This window comes from Barbus barbus, assembly GCF_936440315.1.
Source record: "Barbus barbus genome assembly, chromosome: 14".
NCBI classification, from domain to species: Eukaryota; Metazoa; Chordata; class Actinopteri; order Cypriniformes; family Cyprinidae; genus Barbus; species Barbus barbus.
In genome coordinates this window covers 16,225,985-16,248,475 of record NC_136742.1, presented here as the reverse complement: position 1 = coordinate 16,248,475, position 22,491 = coordinate 16,225,985, and the positions used below count along the sequence as shown (strand labels likewise).

General features: G+C 38.7%; 3 protein-coding genes across 5 annotated transcripts in view; 1 reads left to right on the top strand and 2 right to left on the bottom strand.

Moving 5' to 3' along the window:
• LOC306880190 (transcription regulator protein BACH2-like) overlaps nucleotides 1-5,013 on the top strand; it is a 96,339-nt gene extending 91,326 nt beyond the window's left edge. For all 3 annotated transcript variants that reach the window (XM_079433539.1, XM_079433540.1, XM_079433541.1), the window contains one exon: nucleotides 340-5,013. In XM_079433539.1, the coding sequence (XP_079289665.1) occupies nucleotides 340-786 (447 nt within the window). In that variant the 3' untranslated portion in view covers nucleotides 787-5,013. The remainder of the gene's footprint in view (nucleotides 1-339) is intronic.
• A 3,774-nt stretch (nucleotides 5,014-8,787) lies between these two features.
• Nucleotides 8,788-11,789, bottom strand: LOC306879901 (gap junction alpha-10 protein-like). Its single transcript, XM_079433136.1, has 3 exons — nucleotides 11,661-11,789; nucleotides 10,126-11,546; nucleotides 8,788-9,365 (listed from the first exon to the last, which is right to left on the bottom strand). Exons 2-3 carry the CDS (start codon nucleotides 11,527-11,529, stop codon nucleotides 9,327-9,329), a joined length of 1,443 nt encoding a protein of 480 aa, XP_079289262.1. The 5' UTR covers nucleotides 11,530-11,546; nucleotides 11,661-11,789; the 3' UTR covers nucleotides 8,788-9,326.
• A 1,347-nt stretch (nucleotides 11,790-13,136) lies between these two features.
• On the bottom strand, nucleotides 13,137-22,149 carry LOC306880668 (uncharacterized protein). The gene is made up of 10 exons (XM_079434360.1): nucleotides 21,930-22,149; nucleotides 21,543-21,600; nucleotides 20,936-21,013; nucleotides 20,689-20,792; nucleotides 20,499-20,573; nucleotides 20,274-20,389; nucleotides 17,250-20,146; nucleotides 14,539-17,056; nucleotides 14,325-14,424; nucleotides 13,137-14,242 (listed from the first exon to the last, which is right to left on the bottom strand). Exons 2-10 carry the CDS (start codon nucleotides 21,589-21,591, stop codon nucleotides 14,177-14,179), a joined length of 6,003 nt encoding a protein of 2,000 aa, XP_079290486.1. The 5' UTR covers nucleotides 21,592-21,600; nucleotides 21,930-22,149; the 3' UTR covers nucleotides 13,137-14,176.
• Between the last annotated feature and the right edge of the window lie 342 nt (nucleotides 22,150-22,491).

Here is a 22,491-nt window from a genome sequence, read left to right as displayed (position 1 = left end):
CCATATGAAAAATATTTATATTAAGTATAGTTATTTTTTACACTGCACTGAAATATTGATATATTGAGAGCGGAAAAACGTGACGCATCAGATTATCAGATGAGGGTGAAAACACTTATTAGATAAGTAAATCTAATCATTCAAAAAACTGATACTTGACATACAAATTTGCAAGTAATGTGCCCAGCAGTCTCTGCAAAAGGATGTCTAAAAATACTTATCCATAATCATTAACAACTCAAAATGTCATGCAAGATCATGGTTATTTATTAGTCAAAAAGTGTGTGAACTGTGCTGCACACAGGTTTCAAATGTGTGTTTTCTGTGTCCACCCCACAGGTATGTGAGAAGGAGAAGCTCTTAACCGAGCGCAACCAGTTGAAGGCGTGCATGGGAGAGTTATGGGAGAATTTCTCCTGTCTCTCTGAGGAGGTGTGTCGAGACGTGCAGCTGAGCCCAGAACAGGTCCATCACTACTGCCCCATTCTGCACCCCGGCAACCAGGCCCTGCCCACCGGCAGCATCGACCTCACCACTTGCTCCACCCCCGAACAGAGCTTCCACAAATCGGCCGCCGCAAAAGACGGTCAACCGCGACCGGCCCAGTGGAAGACTGGAAACGGTTCCGAAGACAACGACAGGGAGGAGCAAGAACCCGGCTCCGCCTACCTGGAGGCGGGGCTGTCCCTGGAACAGTCCAATCAGACGGTGACAGTAGACTTCTGTCAGGAGATGACAGATAAATGTACAACTGACGAACAGCCCAACAGAAAGGACTGTACCTAATGATGGTGGTTTCTCTGTGTTGATTTGTTTTACAATGTTTTTTTATTATTTAATTTAGTTACGTCTGACAAACCCTCAAAAATCGAGGGCTGTTGAGATGGCCAGCCTCTGCCAGTGTTTTTGATTTTTTTTATATATATATTTATGTCTTTTTATTGTCTTTTTTTAAACAAAGGTTGACACTACAGTTGTCTTAACAGCAGCAATACTGTTCTCCAGGTTCTCTCTTATTCAGCCATGGCAGAGTGGCTGAGACCTTCTCACAGAACTTCACAATGGTGCTACACCTTTCCATGACAGTAGCAACACTGTCTGTTTCCAATTACAGTCCATTCAGATGGGATGGGCTGGGCTCTGACCACATCTCAAATTCAGACCTCTACGGACCTAGCAGCAGCTTTTTGCTCTCTCTATCTGTCTCTCTCTCTCTCCACCCCACCTCCGTTCACTATTCCTGCCCTCTACCTCTAAATTTCTACCATCCTTCTCTCTTCTCTTTCTCTTTGTGGCCCTTGTCACAGTAAATTCAAACTCAGGAAATATTCTGAATGTTCAGTATAACTCATGAAAAAAAAAAAATAATAATACATTTTTTTTCTACAGCAGCTAGACTGTAAATGTCCATATGCAAAAATGTCTTCTGCATCATACATTTGTAGTGTCTGTGTTCCGCAATTTGTACAGATGGTGGTATCTAAAACATTCCTCCTTTGCCTTCCACAGCACTGATACAAAAGAAAGTACGACGGAAAGACGAACGATTCGCATCGTAGTTTCGCCCACCTTTTGCGTCAGCAATACTGTACCATTGGATGTTTTCGAGAAGTGCTTGCTCGGCAGAAAGCATATTGTAAATAGTGCGGCGCATGGAGACGGTTACGGTAATATTGTACAGGTAGAACTTTAGATGGCTTTTTCGTTTTTCTTTGCTTTCTTTTCTCTGGGGTTTTATCAAGCACCTTTTTGTCATGAAGGGAAAATTGTTGCTGTTTCCTGTCTCAAATGAATTCCCCATGACGATGGGTGTGCTTAAACTCAGGAAACTAGCATTCTTACACTCAACGCATGCACACACACAATCGCATATGAACCCCCCCGCCGGTGCAACGCATAGAGCCCCTTGCATGTAATTTGGATGTAAATGGTGTGCATAGTGGTGAGCTGTTCTCCTTTAAATGTGAAAAAGTGCTCTCTGAGGAAACATTATTTCTTATCAGTATTTACAGTGTGTTCACGGACACCTCCGAACAGTGTTATCTAAAACAAACTGAAAACCCTTTCAGTTTCGGCCCGTTTTACCGCTCTGACAGGAACAGGAAATGATGTTGAAGTCAATTAAAGGGCCTTGCCCTTGGCTTTTTTTCTTCCCTCAGCACTCTTTGACCGTTTAGCACTTCAGAAAGGGTAGATTTCTTTTTCAGAACCCTAAAATGTCTGAAATTGAAGCACTTAATGCGGACACTTAAAAGTGTATTTTCAGGCAGATGATCTTTAACGACTTGGTATCTTATAAAGAACGTTTTCAGGTTCATTTAAATGATCAAATAAGGGAGTGTTCAAACTGCATATTTATGGAAGACACTAAACAAATTTAATCTTAAAAAGCATCGAAAATCTGATCTGAGTTGGATGGAATAAGCCCATTCTTTAAAGTCGTCCTATATTTCCCTTTATTGTACATTTGTTAGACACGTATATCCATACTAATGGGATTGCATGCTGCCTGTATGTTTTATATAGTTTGTTTAGAGTTTCTTTGCCTCAAAATGTAGGCCTCAGAAAAACAGTTTGATGGGTGTTTACTCTGGTTTAGTTGAGTATAAGCTAAGAACATTTTTTCTTTAAAAAATTGGATCTCCCAACAGTTGGGAATGCCTCTCATTTGATATAGTTCTATATTATTTGAATGACCTTTGACCCCTAGAGCTCTATGTATGCGTGCTTGTGTATTTGCCAGTATGATTGTTAAATATTCAGACGCGTTTCAAGTTATAATACATCCCTCTCCCTCTCGTATGCAAGCACACACACACACACACACACGTCACACTAGGTGGAGTGTCTCTCCTGGGATGTAGAAACTAGAGGTGTTGTGATGGATAGTTGTGCTGTTGTTTTCATTGTGGATCTTTTTCTCTTTCTCTCTCTCTCTTTTTTCTAAAGAAATTGAAACAGTATTTGCCATTTCTAAATTGTAATCAGGTACAAGACTAGAACTAAAGATTTATGGGCCCAAGTGGACATTTGTGCACACATATGCAAATCATCCCTATAATGATGCGTTTTTCTTATTTCATGTTGTATAAATAATGAAGCGTGGAAAGCATGAACTTCCACTTGACAAGCACACTGTCGTACGCTTGAGAATCTATATCCACAATTTTGACATTTCTGGAGGAAAAAACTAAACGAAAGGTCACACCTGCAACAAGGCGATCCAAAAACATTTTCCCAAATTTGCTTTTATTTATGTTCCTCGCATAGCAATGTGTTTGTTGTTTTCTTGTTTATTTCTGTGCCGTCTGTGATACGGCTGACTCCTCACGCTTGCACACTTGGCCTTAAGAGCCTGGGAATGCTTCGGTTCAGGCCGACGATGCAGATGTGGAAGAACCGGTGGAAGAGTCTGGGTCACACGGATTGGAATTCTGACCTCTGTTAGCCTCTGTTACTAAAAGCTGCATCATGTTTGCCTCCACAGTGGCTTCAAGGGTTCGTCCTAGTCACAGAAAGCCTCACAGGTTAAATAAGCTTAGTAGCTCTCCTCTCAACAACACTTCTGCTAGTTTTTGTTGTTTTACAGAGGTTTTATTTTCGTATCGGACTCGTGGTTGCTCTTGTATCTTGTCTCAGGGTGCATGCCAACATTTTTTTTGGTTTTCAGACATTTTGATGGTAGCTGGTGAGCTCAGCCTTCGTACTTCGCGTATTTTTGTGTCTTGCATTTTTGTGTCGTCTTATAAAGCTAATGGGTGGGTAGCATGATTTTATATAGTTTCTAAGCTAAGAATAATTGATTCGTAGAGAAAACCAACCTGATTTGCACAATTATTTTGGATGAGAACCCAACAAGGGCTATGAAATATCTCAAAATAAAATCCAGCAAATTCGTTTTTGGTTGTCAATTGGCTGCTACAGCTAATCGTTTAAGCTTTCGATTTGCAATTGCGTTCAAAAGACGTGTATTTTAAGCTTCGTAAATGTATTGAGAACCAATACTGTTCAAGAAAACACCCTACATGTCTTCATCTATGTAAGCTCCCATTTAATGTTATTTGTTTGAATAATTTGGTCGGTTTGTTTCGTTCGTGCTGCTCCTCTGAAATGTGTACACTGGCGTTCCAAAGCGTTGCCCAAAAACATGCCTTTTTCACAATTTGCTTAACATTTAGTATTCGGACTGATAACGGCATAAGAAAAAGGCAAAATGTTTACAAAAAGGTGTCGTGCTTTACGAGAATTTTGCCATGTACATAGAAAGCGTGAGGCTCATTCGAATGGATAGGTTTAGCATTCTGTCTGTTTTGTAGGTTTTTACAAGCAAACAGAGAAATGGCCGTTTGATAACTATGCTCCTTTTCCTCAAGTTGTCTTTTTGCCCGACGGGGATGCTCCAGTGTACCATGAATACAAAGTGCACCTCCAACTTTGCCTTAGAACTTCCAGAGGCCATAGTTCATAGTCAAGTGAAGAGCGTATGCAGGGGCTGTGAGCCCCCATGTTTCGGCTAGCAGAGCGGACTCTCTCTCTCACACTTATCTACCTGTGAAATCCTTCATACCTCTCATTACTGGTCAATGACTGTATCAGCAAACTGCATCAGGTGTTTTTTCTACATGCTTTTTACACAGATTATATGGATTATTGTATTAGTAGATTTTGGTGCATCATTTTTAATGGAATAGCTCTTTGGCTTGTAGTCACACGAGTTGTTTTTCTCTCTCTATCTCTCTTTCTGACTCTTTTATCACATTTTTTCTAGAAGACTGTTTTGTGTTAATATTGTCAATTTGAGGTAGCTGTTTCTTTGCTTATTCTGTACTAAGAGTTTTTCCTTTTTTTCATTTTGAAATGCTACATGACCCTAAAGCATTTAATGACTTAAATACTTGTACATACGGTATTGTGCAGGACTCATTTTCATGCATTTCAATTGCTAGTGTTATATAAATGACAGATTTTGTCTAGACACCATTTCTGTTTATGAAATAAAGAAACATATCATGTAAGTTGTGTTGTAGTTGCTTGATTCTCCACTCATTGTTCAATAAGTACATTTAGAACCATTTTTCTATTTATAAGTTCTTCTTGTGTGTGTGTGTGTGTGTGTACAGTTGTGCTCATAAGATTACATACCCCTTGCAGAATATGTAAATATGTTTTAACTAAATAAGAGGGTTCATGAACAATGCATGTTATTGTTTATTTAATACGGTCCTCAATAAGCTATTTCACATAACAGATGTTTATATATTCCCGACAACACAAAATAATATCTGAATTTATAAAAATTACCCCTTAAATCTTAATACTGCGTGTTGTTTCTTGGATGATCCACGACTGTCTTTCTGTTTTGTGATAGTTATTCATGAGTCCCTGGTACTGAGCAGTTCAACTGTCTGCTGTTCTTCAGAAAAATCCTCCAGCTCCTGCACATTCTTTGGTTTTCCAGCAACTTCTGCATATTTGAACCCTTTCCAACAGTGACTGTGTGATTCTGAGATCCATCTTTTCACACTGAGAACAATTGAGGGACTCGTACACTGCTTTTACAAGAGGTGGAAACATTTACTGATGTTCAAGAAGGCAACACTATATATACAGTGGGTACGAAAAGTATTCAGACCCCCTTAAATTTTTCATTCTTTATTATATTGCAGCCATTTGCTAAAATCATTTAAGTTCATTTTTTTTCCTCATTAATGTACACACAGCACCCCATATTGACAGAAAAACACAGAATTGTTGACATTTTTGCAGATTTATTAAAAAAGAAAAACTGAAATATCACATGGTCCTAAGTATTCAGACCCTTTGCTGTGACACTCATATATTTAACTCAAGTGCTGTCCAGTTCTTCGGATCATCCTTGAGATGGTTCTACACCTTCATTTGAGTCCAGTTGTGTTTGATTATACTGACTGGACTTGATTAGGAAAGCCACACACCTGTATATAAGACCTTACAGCTCACAGTGCATGTCAGAGCAAATGAGAATCGTGAGGTCAAAGGAACTGCCTGAAGAGCACAGAGACAGAATTGTGGCAAGGCACAGATCTGGCCAAGGTTACAAAAAAAAAATTCTGCTGCACTTAAGGTTCCTAAGAGCACAGTGGCCTCCATAATCCTTAAATGGATGACGTTTGGGATGACCAGAACCCTTCTTAGAGCTGGCCGTCCGGCCAAACTGAGCTATCGAGGGAGAAGAGCCTTGGTGAGAGAGGTAAAGAAGAACCCAAAGATCACTGTGGCTGACCTCCAGAGATGCAGTCGGGAGATGGGAGAAAGTTGTAGAAAGTCAACCATCACTGCAGCCCTCCACCAGTCAAGGCTTTATGGCAGAGTGGCCCGACGGAAGCCTCTCCTCAGTGCAAGACACAAAAAAACACCTGAAGGACCACAAGATGGTGAGAAATAAGATTCTCTGGTCTGATGAGACCAAGATAGAACTTTTTGGCCTTAATTCTAAGCGGTATGTGTGGAGAAAACCAGGCACTGCTCATCACCTGTCCAATACAGTCCCAACAGTGAAGCATGGTGGTGGCAGCATCATGCTGTGGGGGTGTTTTTCAGCTGCAGGGTCAGGACGACTGGTTGCAATCGAGGGAAAGATGAATGCGGCCAAGTACAGGGATATCCTGGACGAAAACCTTCTCCAGAGTGCTCAGGACCTCAGACTGGGCCGAAGGTTTACCTTCCAACAAGACAATGACCCTAAATAACGAAGGAGTGGCTTCACAACAACTCCGTGACTGTTCTTGAATGGCCCAGCCAGAGCCCTGACTTAAACCCAATTGAGCATCTCTGGACAGACCTACAAATGGCTGTCCACCAACGTTTACCATCCAACCTGACGGAACTGGAGAGGATCTGCAAGGAGGAATGGCAGAGGATCCCCAAATCCAGGTGTGAAAAACTTGTTGCATCTTTCCCAAAAAGACACATGGCTGTATTAGATCAAAAGGGTGCTTCTACTAAATACTGAGCAAAGGGTCTGAATACTTAGGACCATGTGATATTTCAGTTTTTCTTTTTTAATAAATCAAAATGCAAAAATTTCAACAATTCTGTGTTTTTCTGTCAATATGGGGTGCTGTGTGTACATTAATGAGGAAAAAAAATTAACTTAAATGATTTTAGCAAATGGCTGCAATATAACAAAGAGTGAAAAATTTAAGGGGGTCTGAATACTTTCCGTACCCACTGTATATACACACACACACACTGTGTGTACTATATATACTGTATATAGACCAATAATTAATTAATTAGACTGGGCTTATAAACTTGTGTAATACTGTATTATAGATTCTTGAGAGAGAGATAAGGGACATGAGTTTTTAAAATACTAACATTTCCACATAAAAGGTTAACTCTAATTTCACAGTAAGATCTCACAATTGTATTCACACCATCAGATATTTATGAAAATAAATCAGGCAAAATCAAAGTCTTCATTCTGAAGGCCCTCTTTCCCAACTTGACCTGCTTTGAGTTCAAGCCTGCACACACTTTGGTGAGTTTTATAGTTCTATAGTTTTCCCCCGTGAGTTAAGTCAACTCTGTCACACAAAGCAATTGTTGAGGAGGGTTAAGTTTTTCTGATTTTACATAGGTCACATGCAAAATATTTATTTTCTTACCACCATAAAATCTTTTGTGGTGAAGGAAAAAAAACATCCTGTATGTCAATTCATTTTCTGAAGTTAATTATATATTTGTGAGTACTTCCAATTAATATTTGAGAATAGTTATGCATTATATTTGTAGCTATAATTGTGAGAGACAAGAAAAAACTCACGTTTTAAATCAAATGTTTTGTCCAAGTACTCAAGAATTAAAACACATCTATCTTTAAATTAAGTTTGCCTCAGCTGTGTGAGGAGATTTACTGGATCTAGGGTTCGACTAAATTTAGCATATATTGATATGTTAATGAGGTCTGGGGTGAGCCAATTTCCTGAAATCTGTTAGTATATCTATGTTGCTCCCACTAGTGGAAACTTAACTTTAATCAGTAGTGCATTAAAAAAAGGACATGTATTAGTTCAACATACTATATCACGAGGTTTAAACAGTGTTAAAGGTCAGGGTTAAAATTTTTTTTTTTTTTTTTTTCTCTCTCTCTCTCTCTATCCCCCATTCTCTTTTTTTTCTCTCTCTCTCCCCCTTCTCTGTTGACTTTATCCACAATTTTTTTTTTTTTTTTTATTTTGTTTTCTAATTCCTTTTTTTTATTATTATTATTATTATTTTTATTATTATCATTATAATTATTATTACTATTTTTTTTTATTTATTATTATTTTTTTTTTTATTTATTTTTTTTTTCTTTCTCTCTCTTGTTTTCTCTGTCCCCTGGTCTTGTCGGTCATAGTATGGTTAAATAAAAGGGTATATAAAATTTAATTAATTAATTAATTGAAAAAATAAATAAATAAATAAATAAATAAATGTATAAAAAAAAATATATAAAAAAAAAAAAAAAAAAAAAAAAAGGCTGTGAATGATGATAGCATAGCTACACATACGTACTGTCATGTGTTATCTGTGTTACTGACAGGCCGGGAAAAAAAAAAAAAAAACAGTGTTAAAGGTCAAACATGTTTATAATATGAAGTTCACCACCAGAAGGCAGTAGAGCACATTCTCAATCTGAACTTATCTGCTTCAGAACACTCTATAAAAAAGTTTGATAGTCCAAATCTGTTTTGAGATATTATGTTGATTAAAAAGCAAAAGTATTAAATACTGGAGAAAGACAACCAAGGCTCTAATAATAATATCGCAGTGAATACAAAAGCAGTTTATTTCACAGTAGGGATTGGTAACAGGTGCTATTTGCTAAAAATGTCTTGTTTTTACAAGACTTTAAAGAAAAGTATGAAAAAAAATGAAAGCCCTTAAATCTTGACTGATTCAAACATTATATCCACCACTATCTATAAATTGTACAAAAGAGTATGCCTAATTATTGTCAGTGAAATGTCATGTCAATTCGTATTTTTAAAGAATGATTTATTTTATAATCTCCATTGATTGCTCTTTGAGCTCAGTCATAGATTTCATATGCAAAATCTCACAGCACAATTCATGTTCTTATTAAACACTGTTAATGACATGCTAAAACCAGAAATGCTACAAGCACTGAAAAGAGGTGTGTTAAAAATGCCTTTAATCCTTTTAAATTATTTTAATGTGTAATCGTAATGTTTGCAGTAATTATGGAGGCAATGAAAATTAAGCCAGAGGAATACACAGCGATATCCATCCCATTGCTGTCTGCTCAGAGGACAGCTGATACTTCAAACTCCAAAATGTCACTTTTTCATGATTGAAGACAGTTCCAGAATCATGCTCTGAAAAAAAAGAGAGATTGTTCATATTTACTGAATGAATCATTAGCCTAGATATCAATATTTAAAATTTATACTCTGTCCTAACATAGGCGCAATTTGCCCACACAAAATTAAAACAAAATGCTTCACACTTTGGTTGGAGTTTTATTTATTGATTGATTGATTGAGTCAGTTTTGCATCATCTATTAATTATAATATATTTTACTCTGTCTAAAACGACTTTTCTTTTTTAATGAAAATAGCATTTTAGTCCCTTACAAAAGTGCAAAATTAAAACAAATATTCCGGCATTGACATAACATTATGTAACTTGAATACTGCCCTTGTTGTCTAATTGCTGTTATAATGAGCATTTTTCTTTTCTTTTTAAATTTTTTTTTTTTTTTTCAAAATACCAAACATTTTCATGATTTTTGTTGACACTATTCGTAAGTATCTGGCTATTAAGTCTGACATCACTTGCCACATTTTATGGGTCTAAACACTATCAGATCCCAAAAACATAAAACAAATGGTGCTAATAACACCTCTTCTGTAGCACTACCAAAAAAAATAAAAAATACTTTTTAGGCAGTGGTCCAAGACACCGTCAGTCCGGAGACTGTGCACACCATGAGTTTTTAAAAGCGTAAAGAGCTCATAGTGCTCAGTGGCTGTCAAGATAGTATTTTCACTTGAAACCCACTTGAGTGGAAGAAACAGTATTCGTTTCAACACAACTCAACAAGTGGATAATCAGTAGTGTGTTTTTCTACTCACCATTGACATTCTCCGTCCAGTGGCAGGAGGTGGTGTCATAGCTGGACTCTCCCCTTGAGCTATACGGTTGGCCTCTGTGTCCGATCCACTTTTGGAGCCTGCACTTTCGGACGGGCTTTCTGAAAGCCCTCGTGACATGAAACTGGCTTTCCTGGCAGTGGGGTAGTTCCCGCTCTCCTGGGAATCGCTCTCCTCGCTGAAGTCTTTACATTGACTGACTTTGCTCTGTTTCCGTAATGCTGCTGGGATCTCTATGTTACTGGCTCTGAGTGAAGCTCTGGGCTGCTGACCAATGTTCTTGGGCAGTCCAGAGCCCTTGGGCCCAGACTCCTCGCTGCTACAGGAGTGCGGACGGTTGTCTAAAGTGGGTCGTCGCTCTGTTGTTCCCAACTGTTGGAGAACCTGAAATTCAGGCTGGCTAGGAAGACGGTTCTGCCTGAGGGCCTGCTCAGATCCATTAGGGTCACTGTTTGGCACCTTTTGGCTAGATGGAGGAGCAGCCATTGGCATATAGAGAGGCATGGGTGCTGTCTGTCCATCGGGTACAACTGTGAGGGAAGTGTGCGTCAAATGCATAAGTTTTTGTGGTGAGGAATTGGTAAGGATGCATACTTGTTGGACCATGGAGTTTTTCTTTGACCTGCAAATACTTTCGTCATCTCCAATGTACTTGGATCCATAAATGGCCTGCTTGATCTGTTTCACACCAAGGTGGAATATCTCCAGGAGATTGAGGAACAGGGACACCCCTGCAATGACTAGCATGAAAATCATGAAGATGTTCTTCTCCGTTGGCCGTGAAACAAAGCAGTCCACGCTGTTGGGACATGGGTCACGCTCACATTTGTATAATGGCGACAGTCCGATTCCATAGAGCACGTATTGCCCCACTATGAATCCCACTTCCACTACTGACCTTGTTATGATATGCAACACATATGTGCGCAGCAAGGAACCCCTCAGAGGAGCCTTCCTCACTTTCTTCTGCTCTTCCAGCTTCCTAAGCTCCTTCTCAATCCTTTTGTGCTCCTCCAAAGCCTCCGTCTCCTCCAGCTCCACCTTCAGCTGAGCTTTTTTCTTGTGGCGCTCCTTCTCCAGCGCCCGGAGCCGGAACAGTGCGTGTCCCATGTACACCAACGAAGGTGAGGAGACAAAGATGATCTGTAAGACCCAGTATCGGATGAGAGATATTGGGAATGCCTGGTCATAGCAGACGTTCTTGCATCCAGGCTGCTCTGTGTTGCACACAAACTCACTTTGCTCATCGTCCCACACATCTTCGGTGGCAACCCCGAGCACGAGCATACGGAAAATGAAAAGAATGGTGAGCCAGATTTTGCCCACAATGGTGGAGTGAATGTGAACCTCCTCCAAGATACTCCCTAGCAAGTTCCAATCTCCCATTTTTGCATGGCCTAAAACTGGAAGAGTGAAGGTTATAAATCTCTAGGAAATCTCTAGATAGATAGATAGATAGATAGACTAGGTCACAAAAATGTTAGATTAACAACATCCAATTATAAAGGGAAACTTACATTTTTGTGGTATTCACAGAACACTTGCTGCATCAGTCCATCACATAAAAACAATTTCATACAACTCCAGTATCCTTTCCCCCTCGTGGGAGTATTTTGTACTCTTCTGTGAACATTGCTTTGTTGAATGAAGTCCAGTTTCTCTGTGCATTGAACACAATGCTGCTATCGATCTGTAAGCTGGACAGTACCCTGAGGGGCTAACTTGCATCACAACTGTTGAGGGCGGGTCAGGGGAACATATTAGCATCAGTCCCAAAATACCCCATGACCTGTGTGGAAATATGCCAAAGTATCAATAGTCATTGGCTATACTGAATACCATACCACTATCAAATGACTACCTAAATTGAAGACATTTTTACATATTTCATTTTAGCACACTGCTTCTTGAAACATTTATTGTTGCATGATATACTTATTCACTAATTCTGAAAATAATATACAGTGTACAGTGTCTATTGTGCAGTATTTAGAAAGAAATAAGTCAGTATTCCATTAATATAGCCTTTTTTTTTTAGGCGAGACATGCTGATCAATGAGACATGTCCGATTTCATAGTCAAATGCTTGAAGGGCTATTTTTAGTTTTCTGTAGTCTGAGAGTGATGTAACGAGAGGGTAGCTGAAAACTACCTTCAGGAATGTGAGCCAGCTGTTAATCGCTTAGAAATAAGATATATGTAATTAACTGCTGAGTTCAACAAGTGGATACTGTTCAACTTCACATAACAAATTACACTAGGCACAATGTTGAGATTTAATTACAGCCTGCCGGCTGAAGCTCATTTACTTACATTAGGCCTATATGTGTATGTTTTACCTTTTATAAAGTTTAAATATATATATATATATATATATTAGTGTTCATGTACATGAATTTTAAGAATTTTAGCTGTATGAATTCAGCTGTAGTTTGAGTCAAGAAATTATCACATAATTTTAGAAATGCCTAAAAACTAAATGAACTTTTATACATTTATTTGAAACTTTTATAAATATCTTTTGTACTAGCAAAGAGACTCAAGTCTCGTTAAATCTGGATTTCAGAGGTGAAGTAAGGTGAACAACTGCCAGACTGTGACCTAAATGTCCCACTTGTGCCTGAACCATAATATTGTCAACGAGCTCTGAATTGTTCAGCGACTGTATTTATAACCCCTGTGCTACAAACTGTAATAGTAAGCCTAAACATTATGGTGATATGTTATTTAGGGATTTCAAGCATCCACTAAAACCATCGAAAAAAATATTAAAATTAAATTTGTTTGGCTTTGTTTTTTGTATCTAAATCAGTATCATTTTAGAAACTTCCCGATACTGTTTGGTTCTACAAACTAGGCTCATTTAATCCTGTGATATAATTTTTTTTATTATTTTGAATTCCTAATCCAAAATAAGAGCTACAAATCATTGAGGAAGATTATGCATGAAAGAATGCAGTTTAGAAACTGAAATATTCTTCTCAAAATAATCATGACATTTAAATAAATAAGCTTTATTTCAAAAGTTTGAGAGGTCTGCCAGAAGTTACAAATATTTACAAAATGTATTTTCAAACAACATAAAAATAAAATGGTTTAAAAATCTTTCAGTTCAATTCAACTTTACAAATATATACACAAGGGAACAATCCCCTTACTCATTACCTATAAAACAACAAAAACATGTTACTCTTAATATGAAAATATCAAGTTCCATCTTTTAGGATGGCTAATGAAAAAGATTTTAAACTCAAATTCTAACAATTGAGGATCAAAACAAATAAGCAAATATTCTTTCCATATCCACTTAAATGTGCCATGTTCTTCCAACACCAACCTTATACACAAAACAAAAGAAGGGAAAAATTAAGTGATCAAAACATGAGGCCTTTCGGCAGATAAGCATTTAGGTCAAAGATTTAAAAGCATTTGAAGTCTTCAGAGGTAGGTTTCAAAGGCTTTGCAAATGCTTCAAAAGTCAACTTGTAATACAAGTTAGTGATGTCCTTCAAATACTTTTTTTTTTGTTCATTTGATTGCATAAAAATGTCAGCATCAACAAAACCGTAACTGTACTACATTTTGCAATCACCAACTTGCCAAAACAAGTAAATTGTATGGCATCACACGGGGCTGTATGCACTGAAAATACTACGAAGCGTCATTTATCTATTTTGTTGTGTCTGTGTATGTCCTTGACAGGGATTACGGTCAATTTCAGAGCAGACCCCATTGCAAATATCTCTCTAGGTAATAAAAATGTAGCCTAATTGGTGTCTGCTCTAATTATGAATTTGGCAATCTGATAATACTGAATGTTAACTAAAAAAAGTCTCTAAAACAGATTATACCATTTACTGCAGATCGTTTGGTAAGTTACAACTGTAAGTGCTTTTTTCAAACAAATGAGCATCAACAGAAATTATACACTGATTTTCACAGACAACGTATTATATTTCTGCATATGAAGTGTATGGAGATTTTTATACGTGCATCAGCATCCATTATAAAGTCAGTTCAATGTTTTTGTTGTTCAATCAATTCTCCATTTCTCTTTCTTCTTGAACAGCTTCATCAGTTGAGAGAATCGCTCCTCAATCTGTCAAAAAACATCAATCATAAATTTATAAGGAATCTGTCAACTTGCTTCATATTTATAAGAACACGATAGTGAAGCATACCTGCTCTGTTGACTTCTTTAGCCTTTCTGAAAGAGCAGCAAATGTCTTGGGTGAAGTGCCCTTCATTTTAAGCTCAATGAGTATGTCCCGATCTTCATCCCTTCAAAAGACATTAGCTTTTTAATTGGTTGCTTTGACTTAATGTGTATTTTTGTACTTGGTTATGCACATTGAATTTCCACTCCTAGTTTTGGTATTAATTTTATCAACTCACCTGGTCCATGTCACCACTACCTCGCCTTTCTTCCTGATTACATTCTTAGCAGACAGGCTGCTAGGGGACACCTGGGGTACTGCAATTTTGGAGTCTTTTTCTTTGGAGGATTTTGACCTTTTCTTATGCCTGGACTTAGAATGTTTATCTTGAGATTTCTCTACTTTTTGTCGCTTTGCTTTTGTCGCTGATCTGTGCTGCTTGCGTTTCCTTGACACCCTCTCTGATTCAGACTCTGGTGCGCTTGAGCTCTGTATGGCGTTCTTTACTTCTCCTGAAACCACCTCTAATGTTTCAGTCTCTGTTGTACTACTTTCCTCAATAACACATGCTTTAGAATCAAGCTCAGCATTGTTGCGGGATGAGTTGTCATCACAAACACTTTCAGGTGAGGACTTTTGGCTTGATGGTTGAGCTTCTATTGCTTTATCTGAAATGTGACATGACTCGTTTACCTTAGTTGGGATTTTGGTCGATGTCTCTCCAGGTGCAGAACCCAAGTCTTGATGGGTCAGCGTGATATTATGCTTAAGAGTCGGCTCTAAGCATTCAGCTAATTCTGGTGCCACTTTCCCTTCATTTTGATTGCTTTCAATTGGGCCAGATGATGTGCGTCTTATTCGCACGATGAAATGATCATTTGACCTCTCCATTACCACAGCCTGCATTTGTAAATTGGGTTGGAATTGGAAACAAGGTGGATCAGAGCCCTCCCATGTCCTGCTGGGACTCGATCCACAAGTGGAGTTGTCGGTGTCCAAAGAAAGGTGTATGTCCTGCTCAGTGACATCTTCTCCATCAAGAAGAGCATCTTCACTATAATGGGCACTCAGGACACTGTTTGGGGTAGACAGTGGCTGTCCAGTTCCAGGGTGCAAGAAACTCAAGTGACTATCTGACTTTAGTGGTGAGGGAATGGTAAGGGACACAGCTAGATCTTCCGCCAAAATAGAGTATGATTTCTGCGGGATTACAGTTGAATGAAGAGGAAGCTGGCATGGTTCAGAATTAGAGGGAACTTCCAACAAGCAGCTCTCATCGAGAATTGCTGGGTCTACCAGCATTTTGCTATTTGAAGCAAACTTATAGGGGGAAATGGAAGGCCAGGATGTGAGGAACTTAAATGGGGTTGTCTTATTAGGGGTCATAATCCCAATCAAACTCTCCCCTGGAAGTCCTTCCTTTCGAGGTGTGCTGAGTGGCCAACTTGTATTGTCGCCTATGGGAACACTGGATTCAAGCAAATCAGACCCTTGCAAAAGACACTTGAATATCTCTCCCATTTGTGAGTCAGAGACCAGGTTGAAGGTTAAGCTTGTTGTTTGTTGCTCGGTGAGAATATCAAAGTCTGATTTATCCTGAATCGATCCATTATGGGAGAGACGTCGGACACAGGAAGAGATTCTAGTCTCAGATCCAGAGGTACCTTCGTGGACAGACCTTTCAGAGGATGAAGGAGGAAGCTGATGTGATGTTGCACTTGCCACCTTTGCCGGCTGATCATCTTCTTCCATGACAGCTTTTATGTTTTTACCCCTGCTCCCAAGGCCCCTGCGAGGGAGATTATTGGGAGGGGCCTCTCTGACAAAACTTCCCGTGTCAACTTTTGACATCTTGGTTCTGTGAAGATGCCCAGATGTGTTAATGGGTTCTTTTTCCACCACCTCACTTCCAATCTCTTTTCTTTTAAGAGTTGCATTTTTATTATCCAATGACACATTCTTAGATGGCTCAGATCCACTTTTGAGTGCTGTCTTCAGTTCCTTGAACAAGAAGTCAAACTGCCCATCCACAAATGTCCACAGCTTCTGCTTGAGGTCTCCAGCTCTCTGCTCAAAGATACGATTGACGATGCCATTCTTGGTGACCTTGCTCATGATAGATGAAATAATTTTATTAAGTCTAACTTTGAAGTCATTACCCTGGCAGCACAATTGATCCAAGTCAACAGCATTAATGAATTCTATAAAAGAAGCCTGTGACATATCCACTATACAGCAGAAGGCAGTTTTAGTGACATTTTTCTGAAGCTTCATGTACTTTTTCCTCAACTCAGCTCGAATTGATCCTAAAATGTCCATAAATCCGTCTATGGTATAAACTGCTGCTTTCAATGGTGGGCTGACAGTTTTAAAGCGTCTTTTACTTGAGGTGGGACTGTCATTAGAAGACGATGACTTTGAACTCTTGCTTTGCTCTGAATATTTAGCAGGGATGCAAGATTTCTTCTGGGACATTCTTTTCCCAACTACAGATGGCTTTGGACTTGAATCAGTCCCTGAGGTTGATTTGTCCTTTTCTCTTGGAGGAGTCTGGATAAACAGAGGCCCGTCTTCCTCACTCTCACTCACTATCTCACCATCCTCTAGTTCGTCTTCCTCTGTTCCACTAGCCGAGAGGGCGTCTTTTGTCCCTTTGTAGGAGGAAGCGGTGACAGAAGAGTCAGGTGACTTATTCTCCTTGTTCATGTCCATATTCACTTTATCCTTATTACATCCAGTTGTTACAGTTGAGAGATCTTGAGAGGGGGGGGGGGGGGGATTAACATTAGCAAGTACACATACAAACCCTTTGGACCAACTCATGCAAACATGCATTTCAATTTAGAATTTTTTTTCAGCTTTGTTCATTAGAAAAAATAATGCCATTTTGGACATTATGGGAGGCTTACAATATTAAAGCCATACTTTCAACAAAAAAGAAACACTTACCTCTGTTAAGACTTTTGACATGTGGTTCCTTCTCAGCACACTGAGGCTGTACTTTCTTCACCTGACGGACTGGGCTTGTAAGAGGGCTGAGAGGCTCTGGGATAACGCTGATGTTCCTAAAAGTAAGCATCATGGAGTCTTCATCAGGGCAAAACACAACAGGGTTTGATGACTTTGTGTTCTGTTCCTCTTTCTCTGTGGAATCTGGCTCTGAGAAACCAGGCTGTGAAGATGACATGGTCTCCTCACTGACAGTGGTGCTATCATTTGGAGCCATATTGTTCTCACCCCATGATGGACTTCGATTAGATTTTTCAGACATTTTGAGATTTTCAGATGAGTGCGGTGTTTCAATCATTTTTGAATTTTCAATTGCTTCCCCTGCTCCCTTACAGTCCTGTTTTGAAGTATCCACTTGTTCAAAATCACATTTAACTTTTCTTGGCTCATCAAGATCTGCAATAATTGTGCTAGAGGACACTTCCATGTTGACAGAACTATCAGAAATCCTAGAAGAATTAATCTCAGGAATACTTTGTGCCTTGTCTGAGGACGACACATCATCTTGACATATCCCATTTGATGCTGGTGGTAAATCCTGAGACTTGGTCTGAGGACTCCTTTGGATTTTCATCGGCGAAGTGTCCTCAGATACAGCGGTAAAAGGATCTTGTTGCTGATAACCTTCAACAATTGACTCAGGAATATTATCTGAAACAGCCACTTCTGAAGTTTTAGAAGACAAAGTATTAGAGACAACAGAATCATCTATGATTCCCGGAGAGTCTTTGGTGTTATGACAGACACGATTTGGAGATTCTCTTGTGAGGGTTAATTTTGATAATGAATCTTTATCGAACACATTGGAATCTGGAATCTTGTTCTTTTTCTCCTCTGAGCATTTAACAGTGGCTGGCACTTTGTCCACAGCCTCTTGACTTTCCGTGGCATTCTCTTCTTGTACATCCATATCTGTTTGTTCACCTGAGGGCTTCTCAGAGACTATAGCTGTGGAAAGATCAACAACTTGTCCAGACTCTTTGCAAGAACTGGTCAGGTCTTCTTTTTTACCTGCAGTTGTGGGCACAGGGACCTCATCCACTTCCTCAGTGCTGTTCTGGCTGTTCTTTAATTCATCAATGACAAAGAATTCCTCCCCTGCATCAGATAATCTGCTGTTATGTGGCGAGGCATCTTCAGATGCTGCTCCACAGGCTTCTTTGGGATCAGAAGACTGCTTTTGCTTTTTAAGAGGCGATAGGGTAAGATTCAGTGTTTCCATGAAACTCAGTTTTCTGCCTGGACTATTATCCTCAGTTGTTTTGCAGGGACTGCTGCTGACAGCTACCACTGATGAAGAATCAGATTCAAGGTGTTTGTCCTGCTCATTCTTACCATCTTGACCTTTTCCGACAACATTGTGCTTTTTAAGAGATTTCTTTCTGTCATCTTTGGCAAGAACATTTTTTGATTCTCTGTGCTTATGTACCCTATGATTCAAATGCCCACCTCTTTTTCTTTCTCTGTCCTTGTCTATACCCTTGTCTCCAAAACAACTCTTATCAGAATTTCCATTTTTGACCGGACATTTCAGATCCTCCATCTTTCTAGCTTTATCGTGGCTGTGAGACCTTTTGCTTTTTGATGATGGTTCATTGATTCTGCTTGATGATTTATCCTTATAAGCATCCTTTCGTTGAGAAGTAAAATCTTGCCCACAAGCATCAACTTGTTTCTTAGATCTTTTATCTTCAGATTTATTATCCATTTCCCGTATATTCCTTCGCTCAAACTCTTTGCTACTGTCTGATCTATCGCTTCTTCTTTCTTTACTATTACTGCTGCTGTTACCCTCATCTATTTTACTCTTGTCACTCTCTTTCAGCCTCTTTTGCTCATGGTCTCTGCTTCTTTCAGTTCTGCTGCTCCTCCTTTCTGCACTGGAACTTTTCTTGTCTTTCCTTTCATGGCCACTTGCATCTCTTTTCTTCCCTTTGTGGTTTTGGGAATGACTTGCTTCATCCAACACAGTACAAGTTGTGCTCCTCAAGCCAGAGTTTGTTTCTCTGCTTGTTCTGTCTTGATTATGCATGTGCCCTTGACTCTGTCTCTCTACATCTGCTGCTGTGTTAACTGAACTTTTGGATGACTGGGAAGAGACAGATGGTGAGGCTTTGTGTGACTGCGAGGATGGGCTTTTCAATTGTTCTGAACTTTTAGGAATGACTGGAACCTCAGGCTGCTGATTTCTGTTTACACTGGACACAGAATTGCCTTTTATGAGCTCTTTTTCAGTTTTCCCTAACTTGCTGTCCACTCTTCTCGGGGTCTTTTGTGACACATTCTTATCCTTCGAGTTACCCTCTTTGTCCCGGCTTGTGCATTTTTGTGTTTTATCTAGCTTGTCTGCCTGTTTTGATGAACTGTTCTTATTGTCTTTCAAGGTACTGAATTGAGGATCAGTAGTTGTATCAGGAACTCTCAGTGTAGAGTCACTCATTTTGGGAGCATTTGAGACATCTGCCACTGTGGATGTGGTGGATGTTCTGTTAGGATGAACAGGTCTGGACTCCTGCTGTGGTTGAACAGCAAGGGTCTTACTGTCAGATTTAGCAGCAGATTTATTCTGACACTGCAGAGGACTATCAAGATCTGTTCTAGGGCATCTCTGGAGCACCTCAAATGGTTGTGTTGCTGTAGTTGACGTTGTTGGTGGATATGTACAGGGATCCGACACGGAGTTTCTACCTTTGTGCTGATTTACTTCACTCATAACATTATCTTTTCTAGCACCTTGTGATTCCAAAACAGAACTTGTAGAATTGTGTAAACTGTGCCTTGTGTTTGCCGGACCACTTTCCATTTGAGATCGACGAAAATAACTTCCTCGACCAGACCTGTGATGACAACACACAAAAACAGGGAAGTGAGTTTTATATAAAACTATCCAATCCTGACACAACAAGCCAGGCTTAGTATCAAACATCTGTTTGCTGATCCTAGTACCAGAGCTGGAGTTTTTACCTATTGTTGAGTCTGCTAATTTCTTCATTCTTCCGCACAATCTCCATTCTAGCCGTCTTGATGAGCGAACAAATGTTCTTCTTCAGGAGTACGTTTTCACTGTTCAAACTCAAATTCTTTAAAAAGTGAAAAAACAAACTTAATTATTCCAATTTTTAACTAATTTGTGGGGGGTATTTATTCAGCATCAATATATAACAGCACAACCATTAAAAGGAAACACACCTTTGTCTGCAGTAGCTGTAACTGTGAGATCAGTTCCTTAACTTGCTTTTGTGCTTCATCAAATTTTTGCTTTAACTGTAATAAAAGATAAGTACAATGAGACAACATATCTTTCCTGTCCATTTCTTTTAAATGCAAAACAAAACCAATAGCATGCCATACAACCATATTCAAAGCTCAAATCACATACCTCATTATAAGTTGCCTCCTTATCTTCTTGTTCTTCCCTGATAATGTCCTCATATATATCCATTGATTCCATTGTGCGTGGGGAAAGAAGAGGGTTGACTTTACCTAATTTAAAAAAGAACACTACAATAATTATTGAAATCTAAAAAGTTTTATCCTACTATATCTGAGATGCACATCAACAAATTACTTTCAGTAAAAACTATGAATGTGATGTACTCAATTCGAGACTCATTAATGAAACACACCTCTGTGCCCATCAATCTTAGGGCTGTTTTCCAGGCCTGAGTAAATATCCACAGAGTCCTCATTGTGATGCAGATTACCTGTAACAAACACTGATAATGTCATAATGCAACAGCAACTCCAGCATTTACACTTGACCAATACATACAAGTTCTGTTTTCATAGCTTTAAAAGCCTTGAACCTGTTAAGACGAGAAATTGGGAAATAGATCAAAAGAGGTAAATAAAACAACATTAAAATTACATATGGATCACATATCAGACAGCACACCCCAGTAAATGTAACCAGGTATTAATGTGATCATTCCAACCTCAATTTCAAGTGCAGTTGTTATGATGCTCATGCATCTAATGTATTTAGCTACATTTGGTTGATTTTGCACTACTTGCCTTTGATCTCATGAAACTGTTGAGGAATTATTGAAGAAACCTGAATAACTGCTTTGATGATGTGCTATTTTTAAAAGCATTTCTTGTGGATTACTTTAAAAACACCTTGGAGTAAATACTAGATAATAGGCACAACACAGTAGCACTACATCAAAACTGCATGTTAACTAGGAGAAAATAAAGAAATGCCTGTTGCACGGGAGAGAAAGACTCTCTTACCAAAAGGCTTGTCATCAAGATCTCCATAAAGTTCATCTACTAAATCCATTTTAGTCAGCTATTGAAAGACAAAAAAATAGCAAATTAAGTTCCTGAAAACAGTGACAATACCAGCAACAGTGAGCATGTGCCAGTTCAACTACACCACTTCCTGTCATGTAGTGAAGAAACACTGTACTGAAATATTCCTTTAAATGTGATACTAAAAGAACAAAAGAAACAACTTAATATTAAAGTAATAACCCACCCAACAATTCAACTATAATTCTTACACAAACTTCACTTGTACGACCATGGATTTACACAAACTCCAAATATTACAGTATTACTATAACTTTGTATGTTCACAACGTGAATTCAGACTAAAGTAACTTAAATTTACAATACCTGTATCTCTGGTGGTGAGCTAACGACAACAGGCTGATATAAATCTGTAAAATGAGCCAAACACTATACTTCAGGATCTGACACCCATGCTAATGCGCGCGTATAATAACATTTGCAGTTAATTAGAAATGTCCAATTTTCTTGTTGACAGCGATTAAACAAATTATTGTAGCATACTTCCACCAGCTCCGCGCCAACCTTTGGCCAAACAGGAAGTGACATCATTTTCCCGCGGTCTCTCCTTTTCTAAAAAAGAATGTCATTAACGTTAACATTTAAGACTGAATATTCAAAACAGTAAAAAAAAACAATGAAATATATATACGATTTGTTTTCTTTGCTAAATTTCACGCTCCTAATTTAAATACAAATAGTCTATATTTGGCACTTGTATGGATATGTTATAATGCAATTATTTTCAGTTGTTCAGTTTTTCTGGTATGCTGTGTTTATTGTATTTTATATGTATGTGTATCTCGTTTCTTCTGGGGTTTTAACATGAGAATAGGAGACTATTTTCGAAACCTGTATATTCAATTCCTTGTTAATTTTCAGTCAAACT

Excerpts from the sequence above, each read along its gene's own strand:
- LOC306879901 (XM_079433136.1), bottom strand. The coding sequence starts at position 11,529 with ATGGGAGATTGGAACTTGCTAGGGAGTATCTTGGAGGAGGTTCACATT. Across the intron at positions 9,366-10,125 it reads CTGGACGGAGAATGTCAATG|AGCATGATTCTGGAACTGTC; the intron begins GTGAGTAGAAAA and ends CTTTTTTTTCAG.
- LOC306880668 (XM_079434360.1), bottom strand. The coding sequence starts at position 21,591 with ATGGATTTAGTAGATGAACTTTATGGAGATCTTGATGACAAGCCTTTT. Across the intron at positions 20,147-20,273 it reads ATTAGCAGACTCAACAATAG|GTCTGGTCGAGGAAGTTATT; the intron begins GTAAAAACTCCA and ends TTGTCATCACAG. Across the intron at positions 17,057-17,249 it reads TGTCAAAAGTCTTAACAGAG|ATCTCTCAACTGTAACAACT; the intron begins GTAAGTGTTTCT and ends CCCCCTCTCAAG.